Source organism: Leptinotarsa decemlineata, unplaced genomic scaffold (assembly GCF_025532065.1).
Source record: "Leptinotarsa decemlineata unplaced genomic scaffold, Ldec_3_MD MMD2_tig00026328_RagTag_RagTag, whole genome shotgun sequence".
Classification (NCBI taxonomy): domain Eukaryota; kingdom Metazoa; phylum Arthropoda; class Insecta; order Coleoptera; family Chrysomelidae; genus Leptinotarsa; species Leptinotarsa decemlineata.
In genome coordinates, this window is record NW_027412688.1 from 25269115 (window position 1) to 25292591 (window position 23477).

At 35.4% G+C, this 23477-nt stretch overlaps 1 protein-coding gene across 1 annotated transcript in view; it reads right to left on the reverse strand.

The window, feature by feature from the left end:
- The window catches only part of LOC111502191 (fatty acid synthase), a 91820-nt gene that overhangs the window by 65627 nt on the left and 2716 nt on the right, over positions 1-23477 (reverse strand). The window contains exons 2-3 of the mRNA XM_074182216.1: positions 16136-16324; positions 5361-5924 (exon numbers count right to left, since the gene is read on the reverse strand). Of these exons, the coding sequence (XP_074038317.1) occupies positions 5361-5924; positions 16136-16324 (753 nt within the window). The remainder of the gene's footprint in view (positions 1-5360; positions 5925-16135; positions 16325-23477) is intronic.

Here is a 23477-nt window from a genome sequence, read left to right on the forward strand (position 1 = left end):
GTGATTTCTGAATAAAGTAAAGTAGTCACGGTCCTCCGACTTCGATTATAAGAGGCTGATGAGTTAATATGAAAATCTGAAGGAGAGCAAAATCGATTAGCAAAATTTTCAAGTTATTTATTTCTCATTTTTCTATCTTTTTTTTAGGGGCAAAACATAAGCACTCTATGAAAACCTCTGAGGAAGTTCTCAGGAAGTTTATTCCACATAAACGCAGTTTTCCAAATGGAAGAGTTCTCAAATAGAGAAGTTCGACGTGTACTGAGATGAACATCAAAACGATAAGTAGCCACAGTCCGTCGCGTATTTCTGATATGTACCGCTCATGGTGAAATCAAATGTGCAAATCACCTGAACACCTCCCGTGAAAGTATCTATGAAAGAGACAAATCTTTCAACATTTCTTCGATGTTCCAGGCTATCAAGATTACAAGTGACGTTCGTGTCTACAATCAGGCGGATGGCTATTTTCTGATTATAAATCAGCAGCTTCAGGATATGCTTGGGGGCGGAGCTCCATACATGTGAACCATACCCCAAAGAAGGTCTGATCAGAGGTTTATAAAGCATGAAAAGTTGCTGAGGCGTGTATAGTTTTCTGGTTTTGAACAGTATTCCAAGCTTTTGAGAAGCAGCATTTGTAATTCCAGCGACATGATTGTGCGAAGACATATTGGTTTCCATTTTAACCCCTAACAGGCTAATCAAAACACAAAGCGGAATTGTCTTTCCTGACATCATTATATCCGGTTCGGAGACATTTATCTTTTTGGAGAAAACCGATGCCTGGGTTTTCGTGGCATTGAATTGAACCTGGTTACTTTCACCCCAATTGGAAATCACTTGTAGATCCTCATTAAGATATTCACCCTTTTGATGCCGGTGAAGATATGTATCTGCAGCAAATATCTTGAAATCCAAATGGAATGACGAGACAAGGGTGCTGTCGTCAGCAAAGCAATAAGTTGTTGATATACAATAGAAAGAAGGTTGGGAACAATATGGATTCCTGGGGAACACCGGTGTTGATGGTAAAAGTATTCGAGTGATATCCATCGACGGCTACTTGCATCAAAGTTTGGCCAGCAAACCATCATGCCACACACGGTCAAAGGCTTTGGAAATATCAAGCGCAAAAGCTCTTGACTTTCCATGTTTCTCGATTGCGTTATTCCAAATATGGGGTCATACGATAAAAGGTCGCCTGTTGATCTTTGTTTCCGAAAGCCGTATTGATGATCTCTCAAAATGTTGAAGCAAAGCGACTGGTCTGTAGTTATTGTTTGGGAATAGGCTGATTGCGAGCAATCTTCCAACAAGAAAAGAAAACCCTTTCTTGTAAGACAGGTTGAAAAGTTTACGAAATACTGGTGCGAGTTCATTGGTGCTCTTTTTAAGTGCGATGACGGGCACTTCATCAGGACCAGACGCCTTGTTGATATTGAGCTGTTTCAAAATTGGCCTGACTAGACGTTGTCGAAAAGTAATTTCCGGCATTCTGGATTCTAGTGTTGGAATAGTGGTTGGTGCCTTTCTCATTAAATCGAGTGAAGTGGAGTGGAGTTAGTGGAGTGAGACGCAAATTGTTCAGCCAGTAGCTAGTAGATTTGCTTTTCCTATGACTGTTGCTGCAATTGGACCTTCTGCTTGTGTTAGCAGTGGAATTGTGGATTTTGTGAAGTTTTGTTTAACAGCTTTAGCTACCGACCAGAAGGATCTCGACTTGTTGGGATTGGAAAGCAGTTTATCCCTAATTATCCTAAGTTCTTTGCTTTCATTTAAGAAATGAAAATTGAAGCAGCAAGAAAATTAAATTGTTCATCATCACCTCTTCCTTCTTCTCAGCTCTCTTTCTCGTGACCCACTCCTACTTCTCGCTCGATTTTTGTGGATTGGTGGAATGAGCTGAATCCTGATGACTGGGTCTGGAAATTGATGAATAATATTTTGAAGACTATCCAGACTTTTCTCCACCTGCTTCAGAGAAACTGTTGAATACAGTTTTTGTAATTGCAGAAAAGGCTGCATTAACAATTGTGGGTACAGAAAAGTTGGGTTGTTTTATTCGGCAGAATGCACCTATCGTCAAAGACACTCTCACGGATGCTCAATCAAATGCAACAGATGAAAATTCCTCCGAAATAGATGAGGATGTAACTGACCTTTGTCAATCACATCCAAACTTTTCTGAACCCGCAATTGTTCGTGCAGCCTTTTCTGCAATTACAAAAATTGTATTCAACAGCTTCTCTGGAGCCGATAGAAGTAAAGTCAGGGTAGGCTCCAAACTATTATTCAAAAATCTCCCCACTCATCAGGATTCAGCTTATTACCCAGCCACATTTGCAATTGACTGCAGAAGAGTCAATGTTTTTGAATAATTCCATGTTATCAATCTAATCGATGTATACAAATAAAGAAGAAGAAAGCCGAAACCTTTCTTTCCCAAAAATTAATCTCTCCTGAAAATGTACGTCCCTTTTTAATTTACTACGGTAACGTTATGACCGAAGTGTCTACGAACTTACTGAAGATATACAGGCCGTTTCTTTTATCATGTGGTAACATTGTTATATTCTAAACCGTAACAGATACGAAGACGATTAAATGGTCGAAGATACTTGACGAGGACTATCGCCCTTCTCGAGTTATACGGGGAAAACCAAAAATACTGTTTTTTTCGAGTGGAGTTGTTATTTCGGAGAATATCAAAAAATAGAAAAGGAAACTGTTATTGTATTCGAAGTTTACTATGACGATGTAATAATAAATATTCGCTGAAAAGTTCCGTGTCAGCATGGCCATCATCAACTTTTTTTTGTAAATTCGGACCTGTCTTTTTTATTACAGATATTGATTAAGCAATAAATTCACAAACTAAGAATGTATCACATTTTATATTTTTATAGCGTTTCATTTGAAATAACTTCCATCATCAATGACAACAATTTTAAATTACGGTCCTGTCGTTACTTTTCTTGTAAATTGTTTCGATTTCTTCAAAATATAATTCAGACAACCCAATAAATTTGACTGGTAGGTACCCTAACACAACGAAAACTCGTACTTTTTCGTTTTGGAAATTTTTGTATTGCCGTACTTCTTCCAAGGCTTATTTCTTCCTAATCAATTATAATTCGTAATATTTTTATAATTCTCAATCCTGGAAGTAACGAAAATATCAGTTTTTGGTAAAAATTGGATTGTTGTATAATTTGGTATGATCAAATAAATAGCATCTCAATCCATTTACCATCTTAAAAGCATTAGCTTTTAAGATGGTAAATGATGATGAAAAGACTGATATGCTATTTAGTTATGCTAAATCAAATAGAAATCATCTTTTGTCAAGGAATATGTATGTTGACCTATACCCGAATTGTCGTATTCCAAACATCCAAATGTTTAGACGATTAGACAGAAATTTGAGGGACTATGGTGCATTTGACAAAAAGAAAACAAGAAAATGTGTGGTTACTGGAAGTGTGAGGAATCAAATAAATTTTATGGGTAAGCAAATATTACCACATAAAAATTTACAAAGTGGAAACATTTTTTTTAAAATTTGGGATTGGCCAGTTTAAAAAAGTATGCTAATCAAGATTGTTCTTTGCGAAAAATTGCCCACGAAAATGCAGACTTCTGTAAAATCCACCAGAACTATTTTGAAAAAGGACAAATCTAAATGCTACAGGATACGCAAAGTTCATCACCTCAATGAAAGGGATTACGGAAGGAGAGTACCTACGATTTGCGAAATGGTTGAGACGTAGAAATAGGAAAGTTGGAAATATATGCAAAAAAATAATATGGACGGACGAACCAAAATTCACTAACAATGGTTGGTTTAACAGAAATATCCATTAGGTATAGGAATAGGTACAAAAAAATCTGTTTAAAATCTGTTTTTCTGTTAATCAGCTGTCGCCCCAATACGAACGACAACTCTCAGAAGTTGAGAAACTTGTGCGAGCTAAGAACTAACGAGGTCTTATCTCTTTTACCGTCAAATGAGAATTTATATAGGGAAACCAACTTCCAAGAAAGGTTCGGAATGAATATTTGGTTGGGAATTGTGGGAACAAACATCTTTGGCCCTTTCTTTTACAATGATCATTTGAATAGTGAAATGTATCTTCATTTTCTATTCAATGAATTCGATGGCTACTTAGATGAATTGCCACTGAATATCCGCCATGAAATACAATATTTTCAACAAGACGGCGCTCCTTCCCATAATGCAGCAATAGTAAGGGTACATTTAGATGCAATATACCCAAGGAAATAGATTGGAAATAATGGACCAATTAACTGGCCAGCACGATACCCAGATTTATACATGAAAGATCAAGTATTTTCAACATCAAGTACAGATATCGACCATCTCAAACAAAAAATTAAAGATACAGGTATTAATATTACAGCTATTATTGCCATAGAAATTATCTTGACCGACAACTTATGTGCATTCAACAAAGAGGTCTTCAATTTATCGCTTCATCAATATCTGTAATAAAAAAGACAAGTCCGTTTAAAAAAAAAGTGGATTGTGGCCATGTTGACACGAAACGTTTTATCGAATATTTATTATTACATCGTTCCCCATTTAATCGGCTTCGTATCTGTTACGTTTAGAATATGGCAATGTTACCACATGATAAAAGAAACGGCCTGTATAACGGGAATATTGAATATTTGACAAATAAGAATATAAGTGCAAAAAGTAAATGATAACGACTGAAATTATCCAAATTAAGTCAGAATCTCATTCATTCAAGTTTGGGTTTCAGAATATCTCCAAAAAAAATCAGATAAACATCTATTTAAACTGATTTTTTTTTAATGCCATAATGATGAACCGATTTCTATTAGAGAATTTATTCATTTATTTATTTTTTAAATTATTTTCAAATAGTTGGAAACCTCATCACATGAAATTATTATGAGTTATGTGAAACGAAGAATATTATGTTAACTATAGTGGGTTCAAATCTAATTAGTTTTTCGAGTCAGAGTCGATTTTGAAAAAAAATATTTATTAGCCGGTTTTTGAATAGAAACAATACACTATGGAGAAAAAATTATCTTTGATAATTTGTAATATGTTAGAATACCTTTTCTTTTATATGGAAGAAAAGAAGATCATATCCTTGTGATATCCAAAAATATAATTTTTGGATTTTTCAAAAAGAAGAAACTCAATATATCATCTTTAAATATGTTTTGGTGTACCACTTAAATCTTTTATGTACGAATTAACGGCTTTATCCTGATTTTAAAATTGTTTTATCTGCGTTTACAATCCTATACTGAAATCACCATACCAGAACCAATATTACATGATGTGAAAAACAACTCACCCAATCCGAAGGCTTCTATATAAGCAACGTCACTGGCACTCAAGTTGGCTGCCGCATACGCTTCTTTCAACAACCTCAGCTGCTCCTCACCGGAAGGGTAAATTTCCTCTCCCTTTTTGAAACCTTCCGACAAACCATGAGCACCGAGGACCGTAGCATACATCCGTCTACAATCGCTCTCCTTCTGAAGAAAGTAGCAAGCTATCGTCTCAGAGCGAACGTAACCGTTTCGGTCTGCGCTGAAAACCTTTGATTTGCCTTCAGGGGACAAAACATTCATGTTCATGTATTCAACCGTCACCTCCGGATCTAGGATTAAATGGGAGGAACACACTAACGCGCTGTCGACTATTCCGTTTCTGATGTCTTTCACTGCATTCAGCATTGCATACAGCCCACCTGATGATGTGGAATCGAGCGCATAACTTGGACCCTTGAAGTCGAAGCAATAGGACAATCTATTGGCCGCGATAGCTAGACATAAGCCGATATTGGAGTATCCTCTGGTTTCCTGTTTTCGGATTTCTTCCAAGCATGTGAAGTTTGCGATTGCGAAGTAGACACCTTCAATAAATTCGCAGAATCAATCGATAGCAAGTAAGAATATTAAACTTTATATGGTTTTTAAATTTTATTGTCACTAACTGATAGTTTTATGAAAGGAGAAAGTAAGGCCCTGTTTAGTTATGAGAGTACCATTATGTTTACCTATTTATTACTATAGATGCAATTACGAGAAATGGTGGATCACAAAGAATGACTGTCAGATACGATAGTAGTCTATTTTTGGGGATCTATTTTGTCACTTGCGTCGTTTGTGAATATTTTTTCGGATCAAGAATCAAGTGGAAAAAACTCCACATCGTTCAAGTGGCAATTTTTTTCTGTACTATTCGACTATTCAGTCGTGTTATGGGTGTAACGGTATATATGTTAAAATTTTGACCAAAGACCTGAATTATCTGAAAGTTCAAGAACTTATTTCCATTTACCATCCTGTACAATTATTTTCTTCTAATTAATATCAAATCACATTTGTTGCGACTATTATTGACGAATTTGTTGAATCTATAGTTAGCATTGGAAGACCTTTTCATAAAAAAATATATTCAACATTACCTGATAGAATGACGTCGGTTACATGCTGATGAAAACCAACAAACACATTCCTAGCTTGGAAAGTGTCCTTTCAACGAGGGTTTATAGTGTCAAAATTTACGAGGGTTGGATGGTTGTTTATTATTCAACGCTTAATCTCAACTTGTGATGCAGTTTGATCTTTCTCTTGAAGAAGATCACTTGGTGATCGAAACACGTGTCGAGTTGTTGAAATAACGGTTTGGTGTTGGGAAAAAACTCCAGTGATATTCACTTAATCTTAATTTGGCCAAATGTGTTTCTAAAGAGAAAATCACAATAAAGAATTTACAGTTACTGTAAGGACTGAAACAGAAAATGGAAACAAAGCTGTTTGAAATCTGTTTTAAACAGAAAATGCTTCATAAAACTATTGTACAACGAATTGTAAACGGTTTTGTAAACTGTCTAGTGGATATCTCAAAATAAAGTGTTACTTGAATGAGTTATGGATTTTCATGATGTAACTGTCAATTCCATCAAGTATAGTTGAATATGAATGAGCCTTGGGTTCACGACCTCATCGTTTTTTGAAAATGTATGTCAATTGATATTGTCATCATTCAAAATATGAAAATTTTGGTCGTGGAATGATTTATTTGCAAAGAAAAACTTTTGTCATTTTCTTTCAATTGTAACAAATCCCAACTTTAAAGTGGTTTTGTATCTTGTTCGCGTTAAAGAACGCATATTGTTCGCCTACGGTTTTCATTCAATATACCGTAGGCGAGTCTAAAAGTTAAACAGGAAAAATTATTCAGCGTGCCTACCAGTAGATGAACAAAGAGACCACGAGCTCAAAATCCCATGTATTTTCTTATGAGGCTAAACTTTTTGCAATTTTTGGTTCAAACAGGAGTGGGGGAAACGTGTGACGTCATCGACGCAGGATGAAACGAGTATCGTAGCGATTCAAGCGTGGAACTCCGCCCCTCGGCCCCCTTGGTACTCCACCTAACCTATCAGCTCCCTTAGTACTCCGCCCTTGGCCCCCTTGGGATTCCGCATCAGCGCTCAGACCTCCTTGTCACGTGATTTTAATTAAAAAAAGTTTATAGTTATGAGATTCGAACCTGGATCGTCCGCGCGGTAGACATTGTCCTTAGCCTCTACACCAACGTAAGATATTGAATGTAACTGCGAATGTTGGGTATTTACAGCGTTAGTTTTGTCGGGACCGAAATTGACTCATTCATAATACTTGACAGCATTTTTTTTTTATTTCCATTGAATGTAATCGTCATTATCATGACCTTAGGGTTATAGAATCTACAAGTATAGGATCTGTAATATTGAATGACTGTACCAATCTTGACCCCGCAATTACTAAAAATTCATCCAATGGAGAGTAAAGGTACGTTCGACAATAGTAGAAATTCAATTAAAAATTAATTTTACCTAAAAATAATTGTAATGTTTGTTAAACGTGGTTGAGTTGAAGAATAGCGAAATTCGAACAAGCATGGCTGCTCCTTCACAACAGACAGCTTTAGTAGTTCTTTTGCCTGAGACGCAATATCAATTTGCTCGATATACAGTGTGTTATAGGGACAGCTAGGGTACAATGGAACGAAAAAATAATTTTATTTTCCTTCAGTCTTTTAAATTTTTATAATCTCTATTTTGAACTTATAAAACAGTTCATAATTGACGAGACAAATTTGACCAAAAATCTACCTGTAGCCTAACATTTTTTGCAATTTTCGACAACACTTCGTTTGTTCTAATGTACCGTAGGTCAAAGTTATAATGGATTCATTGGAGCAAGAGTATTAGAGAAAAAAAAGAACAATAAGTGCTTCAAGTGCTGGGAGCTGGGGCCACATTTGATGCAGAGAGAAACTCTGCATCAAATGCGGCCAAGCAGGACATCCAGCAGCAGATTGTGAAAACAATCTTTTTTGTGTTTATTGCAAAGAGGAAGGCCACCACTCTGAAGTCAGAATTGTCCGGTGGGAAAATGTAAGAAAAAAATCTAAGCTACCTATATCGACAGAAAACTCGATCCAAGATCATGGTTAAAGTTCTTCAAATTAACACTTTCAGAATAATTCAGCACCTGCAACTGCAAAAACCATTGGAGCTGAGGTGATTCTGATGAGCGAACCCAAAAAGAATGCTGTGAGGAACCGAAAAGACTTTTTTGTGACGAAAAGTTAAACACAACTATCAAAGTAGGCAACAAGCTTACATTAAAAAAGTATGGTAGTAGTCATAGCTTCTCGTATGTTATGATGTCAGATTTAACAATTTATAACTGCTATGCTGAGGCATCTCCAATTTGATGTTTGAGGTGTTGCGGTGTTGCAGTAAAATACCTAGGAGTATGGCTAGATACTAAGCTGACCATCGCTGAACACATCGAAAAGAGTTTCGCAAGAAGTGGAATTAACAGTGAGGGCATTGTCCTCCCTCATACCAATAATAGGAGGAGCTAGATCATCCAAAAGAAGAGCATTATTGAGTGTATGCAGTAGGGGTTATAGCTGGAATACCCCCTATAGAACTCCTCATTAAAGAAAGGTGAGACAAATATACAGTGATAGAATAAGCGCAAGAAGCCACCTTATGTCACGTTGACACAACTTGTGGACAAACGGAAAAACGGGTAGATGGACATATAGGTTGATACCAATATAAGTGAGTGAACGTGTAGCCCATATGGTGAAGTGGACTTTTTCATAATACAAGCAAATTTCTGGGCAAGGCTGCTTCAGGGAATACTTGTTTAATCGACTGAGGGAAAGTGAGGAATGTCCATTCTGTGAAGAAATGGATGATGCAGAGCACACACTTTTCATATGTATGAGATGGAATAGTATTTGGCAGGAATACCAATTCTAACATAGTCCTTTCGAAGAAAGGACTATGTTAGAATTCATGGTATCGTATGAAGATGGATGGAGAAAAGTATATGGAGTGATGAGATCCATCATTGAAATGAATGAAAGAGAAGACAGAATCGACTGAAAAACCCATTCATGGGATAGACAGCTCTCTCACTAAAGTAATGTGCAAACGATTCCAATGAGAGTGCTAAGTGACGGGGAGAGGTTTTTGGCCGGTGAAAATCTGACACTCTTCCAGGGGATGTCTAATTAGATCTTTCTCTCCTGTAAATCAGATAAAATATATTACCTGAAATCATACTTGCTTGATAAATTTCTAGGCAAAAATAGATATTACTTTGTCACTTTGTCTTGTCTGTCAGACTTGGACCCGTTTAATATCCAGCAATAACTTTCCCCATATCTGATTCCAATGGAAAATAGAAGGTATTCCCAGTTTTCGCACTCTGACACAAATAATTGATAACTATCATATTCGATATTTTCGTGTATATCTGTAAATATTTGGCAATAAGATACACTCTTCACTTTGTCTGAATGAATTTTACTAGAACAAATTCCTTAGCTTTTGGAGTTCTAAAAGTGCACACTGAAAGATCCATCTCGTCATCATTGAACATATTCAAAGATATTTCATCTGAACTTAGAAAAATCGATTGATTTGATCAATTACCCTGTAGTATTACATTTTATATCTTAAGGCAACTGTTTCCAACTCGTGACTTTCCAAACAAATCAATCGGATGGTAATCCGTTTGATTTGTTTGGAATGATCCACGGATCATTTCAAAAGTTTCATATTAATAATAATAATATTTATTCACCATTTGTGATACATAGCGTATATATGGTAGGTCAATGATTATTTACAGAAAACAGTACGTCACTTATGAATAAAATTATGGGATCAAAGCTTGAATAAAAATTAATATTTGCATATACAAAGGTATAGGTACATATAGATATATAAAATGCTAATTAAAAAATGAATAAAAAAATGTGGCAATTTTGCTTGCCGTAGTCAAATAAATATACATATGTATATATTTACATATATACATATATTTACAAACATGTACACACATATTTAAAAAAAACGATAAAATCACCAGTCAGAACACTGAAACTCAAAACAGCAAGTGAAAATTTAGAACGATTATATATCTTATTATCCTTCTGTGAAAGAATCCTCTAAATATTCCTTATGACTATAGTAACATTTGTCCAGTAATAAGTTTTTAACTTTCTTACTGAACAAAGTTGAAGAATTCAATCTTTTTATAGAAAGTGGCAGTCTGTTATAAAAATTTATGGCATTATATAATGGAGATTTTTTGAAGTGATCACTCTTATGTGAAGGGACCCCCAGAGCAGTAGCATATCGAGTATCACGACCGTGAATGCTCAAGTTCGTTATATACAAGTCAAGGTTCCAGTGCACAAAAATGACACATTTCATTATATAAATTGCGGGTGCAGTCAACAAGCGTTCTCTTTTGAAAACGGGTCTACAACTTTCTTGGTACCCCAGGTTGAATATCAATCTTATCAGTTGTTTTTTGAGAGATGAAAACTCTAGAAAATTCCTTTGCACATCCCCAAGCCATTATGTTGAAACTAATGTGGGAGTATGCATTCGCAAAGTAAACATTTAGTAAACCAAACCTATCTAAACAATGTTTCAACTGTTTGATCGAATAATAAGCGGAATTGAGTTTACTGCACACTTTTTGTTTGTGACTTCTCCAGGTGAGATTCTCATCTGAAATAGTTCCAAGAAAATCAACTTCTTTTGATATTTTTATGTCGTTCAAAGTGACTAAATTACAACAGAAATCCTTCCTAACAAATGTTTTCATCAGCACTGACTTAGATTTATTTAAAATCAGTTTGTTACGTTGACACCAACTACTGAATTCGTCAATAACTAAATTAATTTTCATCGATAATTCATTCTCATTTTTTCCAGAAACAGTGATTGTAGTATCGTCAGCGTACATAGTTATGTGACAATCTGATATGAATTCAGGCAAGTCATTGCCTGAATTCATATCAGATTGTCACATAATTCATTCATAAGGAACTGATGTAATTCCATTACATTTAACCACCAAACTACGGTTTTCCATGTACGATTCTATTATTGGGAAAGCCCATTACTAGTAATTTTTTCAATAGAAATTTGGAAGAAACAGTATCGAATTCTTTTGATAGATCTAAAAAAAGTGAAAAAAACAGGTTATTATTATCCACTTGTGCATAAATATAGTTCAATAGTTGATAAGATGCAGATTCAATTGATTTACTCTTCCTAAAACCATGTTGATTATTGCAGAATAGGTCATTTTGTTCAATATACATCAAAATTCTATTACCTATTATTTTCTCAAAGAGTTTTGAAAAGGATGAAATCAACGAAATCTGCCTATAATTGTCAATTTCTGTTTTCCGACCTTTTTAGCATTACGTTAGCATTTATCGTCCGGCGTTACTTCATTCTGATTCCCTTCATCTTCAAAGAATCCAAAACAGTTGCTTTCGTTTTTCTTTTGGCATTCGAAAATACAACCACATATCACAGGTCATGAAGGTATCAGGTTGATTGCAACTAGAGAAACTCAGGACACTGCACCTACTCACAAACACACACAAACTCTTGAACACCGGAATGCCACAGTATTTAATAAGAAAATTGAATTCTTTCTCCATTAGAAACAGGTCAGTGCTGGTCATTCCTGAACACATGTCTTTTGTTTTTAAACGCAGTAAAATTCTACAATCTGTCCAGTGAATTCAGATTCTACACGTTGAAAAGCTTTAAAAAATTCTCAAAGAGCATTTAAGTAGTTCACTTTCCTCCTACTGACTGTAGCTCATTAGTTTACGCAAAAGATTTGGTGACCGAGTAATAATTATTTTTTGAAAATGTGTGTATGTACTGTAATTTTCTTTTATTCATTTCAATTTATTTTTTCGGAAGTTGCCTTCAAAAACAGCTTTACTAACACTCCGCCCATTCACCTCAATATTTTTTTATATATTCTGTATGTACTTACTTCAGGTGAATAAAGACGTTTCATTTTTTTTTCACCGTAGTGTGCGCTGGTCAGGCACTATTCCCCGAAGCCCCGATACATTCGGGAGGGCGCGCCAGCATTATCAACCAATGACCACTCCCCACACCGTGGGGTAAGTGATCATTGGGTCCGAGAATCACGTGCCCTGAGCAAGCGCAGTGAGCCAAGAATGACAGCCTTCTGCATCTGTGCGGCTAAGATTTATGCCTTAGTGCGGCAAGCCGGTATGATTTTAAGATTCAAGAGTAGAGGGGACATCATTCCACCAAGGACTCCAATAATCAGAACAACCATCTTGACAGAGTGATCTGGATAGAGTCTGCGGACTTCGAAGAGAGAATCTCGATATTTTATCCGTTTTTCCTCCTCTTTTCTGACGATATTCGTCTCGCCAGGAGCTAAAAACTCCACGACAATTATCTTTTTGCTCTGGTGATCGAGAAGGACTACATCAGGCTTATTAGCTTGTATGAGCCTGAGGGTGGGGAACGAATAGTTCCAATAAATTCGTCACTTTTCGTTCTCCACAACGGATTCAATACCCCCCGTAGCGTAGGGCAACACCGGTGACTCGTCAATACCGTAAGAGTGCCGTAGATGGTAATATAGCACTCTTAGGGCCGCGTTATGTCGATGGATATAGGCCGAGACCGCATATGCTGGACATGCTGATACCAAGTGCATTAGGGGCTCGGGCGCCTCGCAGCAGGCCCTGCACCTTGTGTCAGGAACCTCTATACCCATCAAATCAACTGAGGTGTTGAAGACACCTCAGTTTCCGACTTCAGCCCACTCGACCTGAGAAAAGCGAACGTCAGGCGCTTTGATAAGCCAAGGTCTCCAATGTTATTGAGCAGGGATGGCCCCTAACACCCTTGGCCTTTAGTGAATTGCGACACCAGAACTCTATTCTCCCTCCGGTGCCGGCCGTGGGTCCACAGGACTAACCACCCGGTGGACCCAACACTTGGTTCCCAATAATCGAGGAAGGGGCTCGGAGGGGTCAGAGGCAAGGTGGTGGGGCCCAAAACGATGATTTGCCTACCTAAGACGTTTCATTATTATTATGATCATTATTATATTGAATTTTTAATTCGGCAGCAGCTCGCACCTTACACCTAATAGCTCCTTCTACGAGTCTTACAGCCTCTCGCAGCTTCACTGTGTTCTGGCATGAATTTTTATTTCACGATTTCTCACCTTTATGACACAACATCTGCAGCAAATACAAAGTCAAACAATATCACGTACCAGTTTTTCTGCAAAACCTAAAAACCTTCGGTACGAAATTCTAACTCAACTCAATTCTAACTCAAATTAATTTTCATTACTTCAAAACTCCGCTGTTACAAGCCGACTATACAGGGCCTTCCAACGACCCCCCTGTAAGTCAGAAACAGACGTGTAATCGAAAATGTCAAAGAACACGTCAATTTTTATTTCTAGGGGAAACTTCACCCTCCTGCGGTCAACAACTACCCCTCCCTATTTTTTTCAATGGCATGGGGGGTCGAGTGATGCATCATTTGAAGGGCCTTTTGTCCCTCTCTTATTTCTGTAACTTTTTTCAAAATTGGTTTCGTTATTCAGGAATTAAATGTTGAAAGTTTTATATATGAAAAAACAGAAAATTCGCTGTCGTTCATTTTACTGAGGAAATTAACAAAAGTAATATCAACGGCAACACAATCAACGAATAAAGTGTTCAAAATGACATCTATCTAGTTCCATACAATAATACAGTCTACTTTCAAAAGATATCTGGAATCATAAATCGGCATTTCCGAACAATTCTCTGTCGCAGGTCTTCTGAATTTGTAGAATTTGTTTAATTAGTAGTAAACATTTTGAAATGGACGACACTATTAGTTTTTTCTGCACTGGTAGTTTTTGTAAAATCTAGTTGTCGCAGAACAAAAAGTAGATAGTTGGCCACTGTCACTTCACGAATTATTATTCAGTCATTCTTGTTCACTGTGTTCCAACATGGTTTATTCTACTGAAGAAAGAATAGAAATTGTTGCAATCATTATCGAAAAAATGAATATGCTAAACCTGCTGCAAGAATTTATAATATGAATCATTCAGACCACAACGTGAGCCATCAATACGTTAAACAGTTATTTGATAAGTTTCAAACTTTAGTTTCTGTTCACAACAGAAAACATGAAGTATCCCGTCCTGTCAGAAATGACGGAGTTGAAGTTGCAGTTTCAGGACATGTACAAATAGATAATCGACAATCTATCAGACAAGTAGCTAGAGAGTCTGGTGTATCAGCTACTAGTATTTCTTGGATTTTGAAAGCCTACAAATTCCATCCTTTCAAAATAAGGTTAGTTCAGGAATTAAACGAAGATGATCCTGATCGTCGACTTCAGTTTTTTGAAGTGTTCAGCGCGAGAAATTGACCAACAACCAAAACCTATTATACAATACAGGTTTTTCAGACGAAAGTTTTTTCATGTTGAATGGTGAAGTGAATAGACATAATTGTTGTTATTGGAGCAATGTAAATCCTCATCTGGTGATGGAAACCCTTTCACAAACTCCACAAAAATTGAATATCTGGGCGGCATTCTTGGTAATCATATTGTTAAACCATTCTTCATTGAAAGTAATCTCAATAGAGACACATACTTAAATCTATTACAAGACTGTGTAGATTCTATAATTACACAAATTTTGGAAAATGATAACAATTCAGTAGAAAATGAAATAACATTCCAGCAGAATAATACACCCCCACATTTTGATGTTTGGGTGAGACAGTTTTTGGACGAACGTTTTCCAATGCGTTGGATCGGCAGAAGGGGTCCAGTGGAGTGGCCAGCTAGATCGCCTGATCTCACACCGATGGACTTTTTTCTGTAGGGACACCTGAATCCGAAAGTGTACTCTACTAAGCCTACAAATCTAGAAGACCTGTGACAACGAATTGTTCAGGAATGCCGATTGCTGACTCAAATAATGTACGGAATGCTTTCGAGAGAAAACTGTATTACTGTATGGAACTACTAGGTAGAGGTCATTTTGAACAGTATATCCGTTGATTTTTTTGTTGTTGATTTCTTCATTAAAATGAACAACAGCGAATTTTCTGGTTCTTTTTAAATAAAACGTTCAACATTTCGAAAACATTTACAAAGGTAATATAGAGACAAAAGATCTTTCAAATGATGTATCACTCGACCCCCCATGCCATTGAAAAAAATAGGGGTTTAGTTGCTGACTGCAGGGGTTGGGTTTCGGGTATGATTTTCATAACAGAATTAGTCCCTCTAGAAATAAAAATTGACGGGTTCTTTGAAATTTTCGATTACATGTCCGTTTCTGACTTACATGGGAGGTAAAGTTTTTGTTGTAACGCCCTGTATTACATGCGCATCACGTTTCTCATGATGTGAAAACGTGCTAATTCATTTAAAATTTGAATTTTATCAGCGGTGTTCTACTGTACTTCTTGTTCCATTGAGCAATGTCTCTATAACGAAAAGAAAGTTGCCAATGATGCGCATTGGACATGCCTATATGAAATCAAATTTGTTTCGACAATAAAAACGGGCCTCTCATATTACTCTACCTTGCATGACCCGTATAAAATCAAGCAGGCTAGCGTCTAATCGTTCTGTGCGACAATGTAAGTGATCCATCACATGTTGGTGAAGTTGAGGTAATCAATATTTGAAATAAACTTTTTTTCAACACGAACCTGTTTTACTCCCTCTCACTTCAGTTGGATTGAATCCAGCGTCTATAATGCATTCGTAGGCTGCTTCGAGTGATAACCTCTGACGGGGATCGGAAAAGTCAGCTTGGGTTGGATGAATTCCAAAGAAGGCCGCATCGAATTTTTTGATTTCCGGTATTTTTCCTAATCTTCTTGGTGTTCCGGCCAAACCTGCAACAAATCAATCAATTATGTTACGTTGAACTCAATATAACGTTTCATAATAATTTTCTATTATCATTATCATTGCTAGATTTTTAAGAAAAAGTCGTTGAGGGCTACTCAGTTAGGTTTTTCACTTTTTCACTTGGAATCAATATTTCAATGTTACAACATGGGTGTTTTCTAGAAGTACTTATTTGAATTTATATAAAATAGGTAATGAAAAATATTATTTGAATAATCATTACAAATATTTCGAAAAACAGAATAAATAAAAACACTTTTCACACTGACTTCAGAGTGTTACTACTTGTATAGTAAACGATTTTGTGCACTGTTATTGCGTAACAAATACATAGAACAAATAACTAAATATAGACAAGAACAACGGCAAATTTTCTATTTAGACGAAACTTGGTATGACACTCACGACACAGTTACGAAAGGGTGGACTGACGGTTCGAGAATGTATATGCCTAACATGCCTGCAAACAATGGATCGAGACTAATCATTGTGCATTGCCGAGGAAGTAAAAGATTCTGTCCGAATTCTTTGAAATTATGTGGAAAAAAACTTAAGAACTGCAATGTTGACTAACATTAGAACATGGAAGCTAATATTTTCGTGAAATGGTTTAAAAACACATTGATCCCAAATTTCGATGCGAATAGTGTAATAGTTCTTGACATCGCTTCCTATCATTCGCGACAGCTCATCAAACTACCGAATAAAAATTCGAGGAAAGATACCAAAAACCAACTACTTGAAAAGTTACAGATAAAAACATTTGAAAAAGTGTATGCGCTTGAGATTATTGCTGAAAAGAATGGACACACCATACTAAGACTTCCTCCCTATTTTTGTTTTTCCAATCCCATCGAGTTGATTTGGAAGAAGACTGGCAGAAAAGGATTGAAAAAGTTATTTCAGTTGAAAAAGACTATATGGAGATTGGAACCTTCCATATTAACGGTGGAAAAGTTCATTATTGATTTAAATGACGACAGTGATAGTGAAACAGGGAATATGGAAGATACAATCGCGAACTGTTGTATATATATATATATATATATATATATATATATATATATATATATATATATATATATATATATATATATATATATAATATATATACAACAGTTCGCGATTGTATATATATATATATATATATATATATATATATATATATATATATATATATATATATATATATATATATAATATATATACAACAGTTCGCGATTGTATATATATATATATATATATATATATATATATATATATATATATATATATACAATCGATCGCTTATCGATCGATTTTTTATTTTACCTATACATGTATAACTTTCTCGTCAATTTATATGTTCAATTTATTGTTTTTCGCTCATTTTTACTGCCCTGAAGAATCTTCCCATTAGAAGCGGAAGCTTGGCTAAGCAAAGCAGAGTTTGATTTTTGACTTTTTTACTATTTTACCGTACATTTCTCCATATATATATATATATATATATATATATATATATATATATATATATATATATATATATATATATATATATATATATATATATATATATATATATATATATATATATATATATATATACAGGGTGTCCCTGGACTCCCTCTTTTCCTCTCGTGAATGTATAGATGGGGTCAAAATATCACCAGTACTTCATATAACTTTTTTTCCTAAAAGTCTTCGTAACCAAGTTACGGGCCCTCGAAGTTACAAAATGAAAAATGTTTTTCTTTGATAACTTTTCAAGTGAATATTCAAAATCATCCAAATTTTGGTAATTGACTAAACAAATGAATTCCGTCGATGAGCTTTCATGCAGGAGTCAGTTGTTTTGCTACAAAGTCAGGAACGGACTACCCCGATGGTCCACACCCCAAAACTTTGAAATGACAGATAATTTTCAATATTTTTCAACAAAATAAGGTTACTTGGACAATTTTATGAATAAAAGTACTCGTGTGGAAAGTCGATCGGAGCAACGAGTCTTGATAAAAATGTAGTTCTACTCGACGACATCAAACCCGCTCGTCCACCATTATTTCAAATGAATAATTATCAAAGCAGAAATAATAATGATAACGTTAATTCAACAACATTTATAACAGGAATAATACAAAGTATGCTAAAATGAAGTCGTAAACAAAAAGTACAGTACCTATATGGAAGTTTAAGTCACAATTGTGATAGCAGATATTTTTTCAAAAGAAATATCAAGTTCTGTAGATTCGTGGTGTTTTTAAACTAACAAGCTACTCTACTATGAAATATCGAATTCATTCCATATTTTGTATGTACATAATACGTGTGGAATAATCACGTTTCGTGTTGATCAGTTATCTGAATCTCATGAAACTCAACATTCGAATGTTTCAAATTCTTCTTCACAGCTAAACTGTTGAGGAGTTTCACTGATAATTATAATTTTATGGGAGAAATTCTTTAACACGAATCTAAATTTAGCTGAAAAAACGCACATCGGAAAAAATATTTACTATACTAATAAAAAGCAAACGAATGAACTACAAAAACGGCTGCACATGATCAGGTGAAAAATATGTTCCATTTCTTTCACAGATGTTGACAAAAAAACCTTTTAGAAAGTTTTGATAAAAAATGAGAAACTGGAATGCGATTTTGTTTTGTTGAGTGGTGCGTTGTCATATGACTATCATTGTATTGCCAATATTCTATAGGATATTTTGAATTTTTTTGATATGGCCGAACAGTTTACATTCAATGAATATGCAGATATGCATGTATTTTATGGACGAGCATTTTGTAATGCTGCAGAAGCTTGTCGTCTGTATTCCGAGTATTTTCCCAATCGAACGGTACCGTCAAGAGAAACATTCGAGCGTGTCGATCGCAGCTTGAGGGAGACAGGTATGTAATAATTGATAATTAATTTGAGCACGTTGTTTTATTTCGATATTATTGTAGGTACAGTTTTGCCAAAACGAGGTGGTGAGGGCGCTCCTAGGACTGTACGTACCGTTGTATTGGAGGAAAATATTTTGGAAGCCGTCGCTGATGATCCTTCAATGAGCATCAGAAATCTATCAGAACAGTTCCATACATCCAAGTCCACTATTCATAGAATAATTAGGGAACAACTGCTCCACCCATTTCACATCCAGAAGGTACATGCCATGACACCTCAAGATTTTCCAGCACGACTGGAATATGCCAATTGGTTCATGGATAGGCAAAGAGAGGATATGACTTTTATTAATCGAGTTTTATTCACTGATGAAGCAGGTTTCAGTAGAGATGGAGTTATCAACTCTCATAATCTCCATATATGGGCCGAAGAAAATCCCCATGGGATATTGCAAACCAAACACCAACGGAAATTCAACGTGAATGTTTGGGCTGGTATCATAGGAAACCATCTTATAGGACCATTCGTTCTACAGGACCGATTGAATGGAGAACGTTATTTGGAGTTCATTCAGAACGATTTGAATGGACTTTTGGAACATGTTCCATTGCAAACCCGAAGAGATATGTGGTTTATGCATGATGGCGCTCCTCCTCATTTTAGTTTGATTGTGCGTGACCATCTGAACCATATTTTCCACAATAGATGGATTGGTAGAGGTGGGCCATATTCATGGCCATCGCGGTCTCCGGATTTAAATCCATTGGATTTCTTTCTGTGGGGGCATCTGAAAAGCCTTGTTTACGCTACACCTATTCACACAAGAGATGCATTGTTGAATAGAATAACATTACATTGTGAAGCCATACGAAACGACCCTGGAATGCTATTTCAAGTACAGAGAGGGTGTCTTCGCAGACTAAGAAAATGTATAGAGAGAGAAGGTGGTCATATCGAGCAGTTTCTGTAGCGGATTTTTCATTTCTGTTTGCTCTTGAGGCTCTTGAGTTTCGTTAGTTAAACGTGTTTGCATTATAAAAATTCGTTATGAACATTTTACCTATCATTTCCATTTTCCTTAAAAACTAATATTTTCGAATAATGGTAGACATCTCAGGATAAATGTTGTTGAATTAACGTTATCATTATTATTTCTGCTTTGATAATTATTCATTTCAAATAATGGTGGACGAGCGGGTTTGATGTCGTCGAGTGAAACTACATTTTTATCAAGACTCGTTGCTCCGATCGACTTTCCACACGAGTACTTTTATTCATAAAATTGTCCAAGTAACCTTAATTTGTTGAAAAATATTGAAAAATATCTGTCATTTCAAAGTTTTGGGGTGTGGACCATCGGGGGTAGTCCGTTCCTGACTTTGTAGCAAAACAACTGACTCCTGCATGAAAGCTCATCGAAGGAATTCATTTGTTCAGTCAATTACCAAAATTTGGATGATTTTGAATATCCACTTGAAAAGTTATCAAAGAAAAACATTTTTCATTTTGTAACTTCGAGGGCCAGTTACTTGATAACGAAGGATTTTAGGAAAAAAATTTATATGAAGTACTGGTGATATTTTGACCCCATCTATACATTCCCGAGAGGAAAAGAGGAAGTCCAGGGACACCCTGTATATACCACTCTATACTATTTGAACTGCAATTGAATCCAAGTAGGAGGTATAATTATATGCAGTGATTTTCACATTTGGGACTTGTTTGTACCAATTTTATTTGTTTAGCTTTTGTTGGCAAGGTTATTTGAGTACTTCTGCATTTTATTATGGTTGATAAATTTGTTTCAGAGGATGACAGAAATTGGTTCCTCTCCTTCTTTGAATATTTTGGTAATAATTTCAATGTTTGTTGATGAAGTTTTCATGTTGAATTTTTTTGTTAGAGACTAGCAGATATTGTTGTTTGTGGATCTATTAAGTGAATTTGAGTAAACTCAAAGTACAAATCTCACTTTTTTTCAAGGGTTATTTGAGCCATAACAATTACATGACCTTTCTTCAAGAATGTTAAACAACATTAGACTTCTGGTCTACGAAATCGTATTCGTCCCGTGTGCTCTTCAAAAACGGCAGTTTGTCTGATCCTTAATTTATGAAGATGTATACAGCTTTCTACTTCTAAATATTTTCCCATATTTATTGACAAGCTGTATTTTCTTTGCTACAGCAACGTGATGCTGATTTGATATCCAACCAATTCTTCGACTCAGCAACTTGTTTGTCTTGGTAATATTACGTCAGATTTTGATTACATTTATTGAATATTGATATCACGAAACTCTGCCAAACTTTGAAAACGCGACTTTCTGCGTGGCAGGCCAAGCCCATTTTAATAGAATTTTGACAAACGAAAATTCACCAAAATTTGATAAATTGTTAAATTCCTACTCTTCTTAACGATGAAATCAAACATCGGTATTAAAAATATTCTTAAGAGAAGCAATGTAATTAACGGTATATGTCAGTACTAATAGGCATAGTAAGATTAATTGACTGTTCCTATCAGCTTTGTCTTATTTAACAATGAGTAATTTACGTTTTCTTTTACATAGCATAGCATCAGATGCTATGCTATGTATACAGAAAAATGCTCCTCGCAATAATTACCTAAAAAATGTCTGGATAGAAACATTTTCGGAGGACTGTTTTCACTCTACTTCTAGAAGTGTTAACGATTGACCTAACAGATTATAACCTTCTGTGTATATCATAAAAACCTTTTCGAGTTATGTGTTTACGTGCTAGAATATCCGAAGACTATATCAATGTGAACCCATTCTCATTTTTTTGGCGTTCCTGCTTTTACTGTAGTTACAGAGTTGCATCTATAGATTTCAAATTGGAGCTCAATGAAAATATTAAGACCCAAAATTTGTATAGTCTCCGCATTCAAATTTGCGGTTATGATCTCTTCCCAAATATGGAGACTTTGTTGAAAATTTTGGCAACCCTTCTTATGAGCTCTGGAACATCAGAGAGATGATTTTTTACATCAAAGCTTGTAATGTTGAGAACAAGCATGCTTGAGGAGAGGTTGGCAGGTTATGCGTCGCCCCGGAATGCCCCTTCTGCTTGTTTGATCTTCTATGTACAGTTTATGAATATTAGCACATCCGATGGATCATAGCAGATAAGGTTTTCATTTGGAGCACATGTATTTTTATTGAGTTGGTACTCTGTGCATTTTTTACAGGGTTAGTTGTCATACGTTGATTATCCATGGTTGATTAGTAAGGTTAGTTTTAGAGAAATTAGAAGCAAAATGTAGTGATTAAAAACACTACTCAATTGTTTTTTGTTTACGGTTTCTCAATGGATGAAAAAACTCTACTCGAATAATTTCGTGTCATAACCAATAACAAAGATGTCAATGATGAGCCACTTAATTGGTAAAGTTTGAGAGTATCATTTGTTCGTTAACAATATCGAACTGAAAATACATACCTATTAAAAACTAAAAGTAATTGAATAAATAAAAGATATGGAAAATAATCACTACTTCAAACAAAAAAGTGAAGAATAGAGACATTGATCTGGCCTTTGACCTAAGATTGTTAGCGAACGCTTTTTTATAACATTTGAATACAGGTATATGAAACTATAAATTATTTATGTAGTAGCCTTGGCCTAATAAAGATGAATGAATTCGCAATCGATCGGGAGGCGTATTCTCGATAATTTTGATCGGTAGGCAACTAACATAGTCTAACAGCAAATGGTATTGAAGATAGACAGAACATTTTATGAATACTAAAAGTTCGACTCGATATTGTATTTGTAGATTGTAATTTTTTGCACTAGAGACTTTTATTCGTGTTGGAATTGGTGTTAAGCGCTTGAAGAAGCCATTATATAGGAATACACATGTTGCGGTAAAAATATCACAATGAAGTGTGTTTTCATCTCTTTTATCTTTTCTTTCTTCAACTCTTGTATAGTTTCGTATTTCTAATTACAAAATCATCTATAAATATTTCCAAAATAGGACTTTTCCCAATTCCTTTCGAAGTTGTATAAAAATCAAGGGCATGGAAATTTGCGTAGCGATTTCAGATTTCATGGTTCCATATTATCATTAATCATTGACTGAACAGTCAATGAACTATAATATTAATTTTAAGACTTGAGGCTTTTGTATAAGTACAAGAGATTTGCCCGGGAAAAGCAAATGTTCTACAGTTTCGGCGGCACATGTTTAATAGCAAAATCTCTCACTATCTGGTCCATCACCCT